Source organism: Nilaparvata lugens, chromosome 4 (genome assembly GCF_014356525.2).
Source record: "Nilaparvata lugens isolate BPH chromosome 4, ASM1435652v1, whole genome shotgun sequence".
Lineage (NCBI taxonomy): Eukaryota > Metazoa > Arthropoda > Insecta > Hemiptera > Delphacidae > Nilaparvata > Nilaparvata lugens.
The window spans coordinates 53,904,305-53,911,790 of record NC_052507.1 but is presented as its reverse complement, the minus strand read 5'-3'; the positions used below and the strand labels follow the sequence as shown (position 1 = coordinate 53,911,790).

The following is a 7,486-nucleotide window of genomic DNA, read 5'->3' as shown; positions in this document are numbered from 1 at the left end:
GTGAATATTGTTTTTCAAATTGGCTGAAACTTTGCATCCTTATGCTTCTTGATGTAAAGAACACAAATCTACAATCAGATTGTGAAATTCACTATTGTTCACAGGATATAAGACCATTCTCAAATTTGCAGCTCCATAATTAACTCTGTATAGTAGCTAGGGGCGCCAAATTTGGCATCGAAATTTCTCAGGTCAAACTCTATCTATAGTGCAAATTTCAGCCAAATCTGAAATACTGTTAGTTTTATCCAAAAAAATATTGAATTTTCAAGAATTCTGAACGGATGGCCGCATTTGTTTGATCTTGGTACCAAAAGATAGATTTTGAAGAGACAAACTCAGGCTTATGATAGAATATAAAATACATGCACCATAGGTTCAAGAGATATGACCAATTCTGCCAAATTAAAAAAATAAAAATAGCTGAAACTTGGCATATTTATGCTTCTTGATGTGAGGAGCACGAATCAACAATCAGCTTCATGAATCAACTGAAAGTTGAATATGCCGTCATATTTAGTCTCGATACTACTTCTCAGGTCAAGCACAAGCACTATGTTGAGTTTCAACCAAATCCGAGTAACTTTTCAAAACTCTAAGGTGGCGTTTATATCAATCCTAGCAATAAATAATAAATAAAGCCCTGCTGAAGAAATAATATATGCTCTGCCAAGCGTAAATAGAATACCATTGGTTTCTATGGGAGTATTCACACATTGGCAGACTAAAAATGTGTGAACCCTCTCATAAGAGCCAATGGTATTCATTTTGTGATCAGCAGAACATAAATTTATAGGGAAACAGGGCTTCAGTAAGTCCTCCCAAAGACTCCTTTGAACTACTATATAATAGGTACATTCATTTTGTGATCAGCAGAACATAAATTTATAGGGAAGCAGGGCTTCAGTTTGTCCTCCCAAGGACATTCACTTATTTTAAACTTCTTTAATAGGTACTCTATACTTTAATACTACATTACTAAGATTCTACAAGTAATGAAAAAAATGAAAATTCTTTTTGAGAAAAATAAATAGGTTTATTTAGTCAACTGTCAAGTTCTAGTCTTACATTTGGTAAAATTATTGTAACAATTGCTTTATACAATACATTTGGTGAAGTATCATGTGAGTAATCGATTGATACTATAAACATTATACAATTAATAAAAACACTTGAATATTGTTAATTCCACTTTGGAATTAACTTTGCAAGTGGAATATATTATAAAAAATGAAATTTACAATATGTTATTGTATTCAAAATGAGTCTCCCAATATAAACAGAGATCATACAATTAAATGATAACATAGATAAAATACTAAATGTTGGAGCTCAACATTGTCATCAAATATTTGAAATCTGGTGATTGGAGTAACTATAAATCGTAATCAATATCTGTGCTAATATCAGCGGCAATGACCGACAAAAGATCAAGAAATTCGGGATCACAGCGAGTCTTTTGTTTGAGGTCAGTCACTGTGCAACGAACGCCTTCGGATATCATCTGCAACACGTTCTGAAACAGGCCGAAACCATTTATTAACTAAAAAAACATATCAGATTGATATGAATGAAATGTTGACTAGATAGTGAATTCCCTATCAACCAAGGTACATTGCTACCAACTACAGAGGAGTTTGTGACAGATGTTACGAAAATAATTTTCATTGAGAATCAACTGTCAAGTTCTAGTCTAATCTAATTCAATCATAATGATGACCGGTTCTACTAATAAGCTCGGTCAAGACATTTGAATAACGGTCAGGTACGGTTTACAACGAGTGCACTGGAACATATGATTTCTGTGGCGATGTTGGCGTATTTTGTAAAATATTATGACAAATTCTTGATAGTCACTATTGACAATTCCAGTGCACACTTGCAAAACGTACCGGCTTGGCCATGTTCGAATGTCTTGACACAGCTTGATGAAAACGGACGTGAAAGTTTTGAAAATTGATGGTATTTTCAAAAAAGGCAGTTTTATTTATACAATGAGTTACAATATTTATTTGGCAACAAGTGTACAAAGAAACTCTTTGCCAAACTTGATAATGGTTTATCAAATTTGTCAGAATGTTTATACTCAAGTTGCAAACGATATTTTCCAAGATTCTACTCAATAATTGTCATTCAGTGATACAGCAGTGTTGTACATCTAGGGGCCGGGCCAGACAGAGAGCGAACTGCAATCCTATAGGAATCTATATTTATTTCTTATATCTCCAAGATATAGATGTGAATACTTATGGGATCCTGATTGTTCTCTGTGTGGCCGGGCCTTATACATTTTGTCTTCTAGAACCTATTTTTCGATTCATTGAACAAGCAAAGCCAAGTTCTAGATTTAATTCTCTTGGATTTTTTCTCTTGATTTGATTTTAGTTCTGATTCTCTTTCGTATGTCTAACAATAACGACTTAAATTTTGAACACATTCTTGGAGCCATTCTACAGATCAAGTTTGCTGACAAGAGCACATGAAACAATTTTGGTAAGATATCATTACAAGTCTGTTTTTTATCGGATTTCAATTTCATATTACATGAGGTATTATTCATATTACAGTAATTTTATTACATGATGTGAACAATAAATGATCATCGACTTCATTCTTTATATCAAATTGAAAGAACCGTAAGATAAATCACAAAAAAATCTGGTGTGGCGCACTCACACAACTTTCCTTGCCGTTATGAAAATTGATCACCTGACGCTAGTGTTCTCGCGCATCTCAAGTCTACTATATGAGACAGCTGGTGATAGGACAATAACGCTGGAGACACACGAGGTCTGCTATCTCTTCGTAGTGAATGATTTAACAGAACCAACACTTGCCAACAGTTTGCAATTTAATAATCACATTTTCTCGAATTTCAAGCTTATTTTCAATTTTAGGTGAACATGTTACTGGACATTAATTGCAGAGATTTTCATGCTCTATCTTTTCCACTTGAAATTTGTTGTTTAAATTGTATATGAAGGCTGATAATTGAGAATCTAAAATCAAACTTTGCATAGATGGGGCAGAGCTCCTGAAATTTTTACAGATATAGGACTTGTTGCAGTTGATAGAGCTTATCAATGGCTATTTCAGGTATGAATTTGATCGAAATCGTTGGAGCCGTTTTTGAGAAAATCGCGAAAACCCCTGTTTTTGACAACATTTTCGCTATTTTAGCCGCCATCTTGGATTGCATTTGATCGAAATTGTTCGTGTCGGATCCTTATAGTGTAAGGACCTTACGTTCAAAATTTAAAGTCATTCCGTTAACTGGGAGATGAGATATCGTGTACACAGACGCACATACACTTATACACACACACACACACACACACACCACACACACACACACATATATATATACCTTAATTTTTTTCGGAAAGCAATACTTTCCTTACCTATGGTAATAGGGCAAGGAAAGTAAAAAAATTAGAGTTGTAAGTTCTGTTACAGATTAAACTAGTGAGACCCTCGGGCTAGAGAACTAGCTCAAAATGCCGCTGATATTTTGTCAGCTGTTCTATTGAAAGCATTGACAAGTCTAGAGAAAAAATACTTTCTGAGTAGTTGTGAAGGTGATATTATGGTAGTTATCCATACTAAGTATATTATACTCCAAGGTTTACCAGATAATGGTGTAACAACCGAAACCGGTATCTCGATTTTTAATAAATCTCTATTTGGATAATATCTAGTCTTTTTATTCAGTCAAGAGAAATAGTTCCAGTTGCACGCATCATTGACGGAGTGAGTCAATTTTGTTGGCCAACGAACTTTGCACTAAAGCCTGTTAAATTCTAATCATGATTAAATGCCAAGATAACCAATCAGAGATGTCTTCTTTTAAAAAAAAACCTTCTCTGATTGGCTCTCGTAACATTTAATCACGATAAAAATTCAACAGGCTTTTGTGCAACCGCGTCATGTGATAACGGGTTTGGTTGTTACACCATTATCTGGTAAACCTTGGAGTATATAATATACTTAGTATGGATAACTACCATAATATCACCTTCACAACTACTCAGAAAGTATTTTTACTTTCCTTGCCCTTTCCATAGGTAAGGAAAGTATCGCTTTCCGAAAAAAATTAAGGTACCACAATTTCTAATTTTCTATACGTTTCAAGGCCCCTGAGTCCAAAAAAGTGGTTTTTGGGTATTGGTCTGTAGGTGTGTGTGTGTGTGTGTGTGTGTGTGTGTGTGTGTGTGTGTGTGTGTATGAGTGTATGTGCGTCTGTGTACACGATATCTCATCTCCAAATTAACGGAATGACTTGAAATTTGGAACTTAAGGTCCTTACACTATAAGGATCCGACACGAACAATTTCGATCAAATGCAATTCAAGATGGCGGCTAAAATGGCGAAATGTTGTCAAAAACAGGGGTTTACGCGATTTTCTCGAAAACGGCTCCAACGATTTTGATCAAATTCATACCTAGAAAAGTCATTGATATCAACTGCTACAAGTTCCATATCTGTAAAAATTTCAGGAGCACTGCATCATCTATGCAAAGTTTTATTTTAGATTTTAAATTATCAGGCTTTAAATACAATTCAAACAAAAAAATTTAATTGGAAAAGATTGAGCATGAAAATCTCTACAATTAATGTACAGTAATATTTTCACCTAAAATTGAAAATAAGCTCGAAATTAGAGAAAATAAGTTTATTCAATTGCAAACTGTTGGCAACTGTTGATTCTATTAAATCATTCACTATGAAGAGATAGCACCGTTATTGTCCTGTCACCAGCTGGCTCAGATCTTAGAAAAGTATACTTGAGATGCGCTGGAACACTAGCGTCAGTTGATCAATTTTCATAACGGCAAGGAAAGTTGTGTGAGTGCGCCACACCAGATTTTTTCTCTAGACTTGCCAATGCTTACGATAAAACAGCTGACAGAATAAAAATTTAAAGTTGATTGCAGAAAGCAATCACTACTAGCTGAATATCACTTTGAATATTCACAACATTATTACCCAGTTGATGTTCTGGCTTATTTTTACAGTGAAACTTTACCTTATGTGTTGTAACACTCCTGTAAGAAACAATGTTATTCTTTTTCCTGAACGAATACTCACATCGGGCCAGATACACCTGAAGAGGCTGACCACCTGTTGCTCGAGTCGCGCGACTGACAAGAGGTCGGCAGCGACCAGCGCGACAGTGAGTCGCGACAGTCGCTGTTGCGCGGCTGTGGCGTCGCCCCCCTGCACCAGTAGCATCACGTTGCGCTGCGTCCACACCTTCCCATCGTCCACTCCGCCATCTAGCAAAACGCCCATCAGCTCATCGATGACGTCATCGCCAACCTCGGCCGGCCGGAACGAGACTGCACAAATCACAACACATTCGCTATTGAGAAAAATATTTAAATTTCCATTATATCTATTTTTATTTAGTTTCATAAAAAATTATGTTTTAATAAATTATTTTTTTACTATGACATTGAAATTAATATTGTAATAATTTATTTATTTGTCTATTTTATTTGATAAAATTGATAAATAATGAAGTGAAGTTGTATGGGAAGGACCATACAATTGTATGGGACATCGTTTTGTGATAAAATGGAACTCTGAATTAGTTCTTCTAATTTGTAGGAAAATAGAATTATTTTTTCAGTAGAATTTTTAATATTTCACTCATTACCGTACCCAAATGTTCAACAAGTTGAACTGAATATGAATATACAAATAGGTCTAAAGAAGTTCTAAAATCCATTTACAACGCTGACAATAATGACTTGAAGACTGATAGCTTATCATTGACACTTGAAATGTTTTTTATTACAAGGGCTCTTGCCACAATATGCCACACCTTTTCTCAAAAATGTACGTAGACACTTACATTTTTTCAAGATGGGAAATTAGTACTTGATTTAGACTTGAGTTTAATTGAAAACTCAAAGGCAAAACTCAACCCATACATTGTATGGGAAGGACCCAGCGGTCATGCTTCGCTGAGGCAATGAAAAAGATTATGGTTAGGCACAAACTTCATCTCCACTGTCATGTCCGGTGTTCTCCTCATCTGGCCCGTGAATGGAGGTCTGTTAAATCTCACTTAGCATTTTTCCTCATTTCGTTTTTGTATTTAGCGCGCGTGTCTCAGCTGTTGGTTCAATGCTTGACATCAGCTACCTACTAGATTATGTCTGCTCTGGTGGCATAAAATAGCATGTCTCTCGGGTGTTAATTAAAGCGTTTTATATATTTCTCCGCTGCAAACAGTAGTTTTTTCTCTTTTTCCAATGACGCTCCAGCCGTAGAAGGTGGACTTACAGCCTTCAACTAGATGTCATTTTGAAGCTTTTATAATATTCTACAACACTGTGCCAATAATATTGGTGTTTGTTCACTCTGAATACATTTACAGATTACAGGGTAAAAAATAAAATTTTGTCCCCATAAAAATTTAATTTCAAGAGTTTGAAGTTTTATTCACCATAGTAAAAGTTGGTGGAATTGAATAGATCTTTCGGATATTGTAGTATGATTATTTTTAAGCTTCCAGATCGCTTAATTTATCCGATATCCTCGACATTGTTAGAATTACAGACAAATTTTTGCCGCCATCTTGTATTTTCCATGATGATAAACATTTTTGAGAGTGCCATCATGGATAATCTCTTTCTACACATAATTATAAAGAGATTGATGCCATTCCCAAGTCTGTACCTTCAAGGAATCATGAGTTACACGGTTTTCTAATTGTTGGGATTGGCATTTGGTGGAAAAAGAGTGTTTTCCGCTCCAAACAGTACTTTTTACTCTTTTTCCGATGACGCTCCAGCCGTAAAATATGGACTTACAGCCTCCAAACAGATGTCATTTTGAAGCTTTGGAAATATTCTACAAGTCTGTGCCAATAATACTGGTGTTTGTCTACCATGGGGGCGTCAATGGAACCGGGTACCTACAACCTACTATCAATCACTTCATGAAAGCGTGATTATCAGCCCAGAATTGAAAGGGATAGGATATATAGCTGTAACGTCTTTTCATCATTCCCATTGACTGTTTCAGTAACACCTATCCTTGGCCTGCATCGATAAATTACGTGAAACCTTTTTCGAAAGGAGTGCAATACTGCGTAATGTATCAAGGGGATTTTATTGTGGTAGTGAGTGCAAGAACAGTGTTCACTATTTATGTCAGTCGATAAGTGAAAAAAACTTTAGAAAAATGTCTACTGAAAAAAAATCCAAATGGAAGTGTGTTTCTTGCAAGACGACAACGATTGAACCTGCTGTAGTGATTGAAGCGGTGAAGGGGGGTGAGGGGTCTGCTGCAGTCATTGAACCAGCGAAGGGTGGTGAGGGGTCTGCGATAGCTCAGCCGACCGGCGGTGCGTTATCTCAGCTCGACTTGGAAGCTATCTCCACTATCGTCAAGCAGATTATTCAATCACAATTATCTCCTACTTTTCTCCGTGATTTCCAAGATATGAAATCATCTATTGAATTCGTGTCGGAC

At 35.9% G+C, this 7,486-nt stretch overlaps 1 protein-coding gene across 1 annotated transcript in view; it reads right to left on the bottom strand.

Annotated features, from left to right (window-relative positions):
• Nucleotides 1–1,014: 1,014 nt before the first annotated feature.
• The window catches only part of LOC111053042, a 37,969-nt gene continuing 31,497 nt past the window's right edge, over nt 1,015–7,486 (bottom strand). Inside the window, exons 16-17 of the mRNA XM_039425854.1 lie at nt 5,090–5,340; nt 1,015–1,516 (exon numbers count right to left, since the gene is read on the bottom strand). Coding sequence (XP_039281788.1) covers nt 1,376–1,516; nt 5,090–5,340 — 392 coding nt within the window. The 3' untranslated portion in view covers nt 1,015–1,375. The remainder of the gene's footprint in view (nt 1,517–5,089; nt 5,341–7,486) is intronic.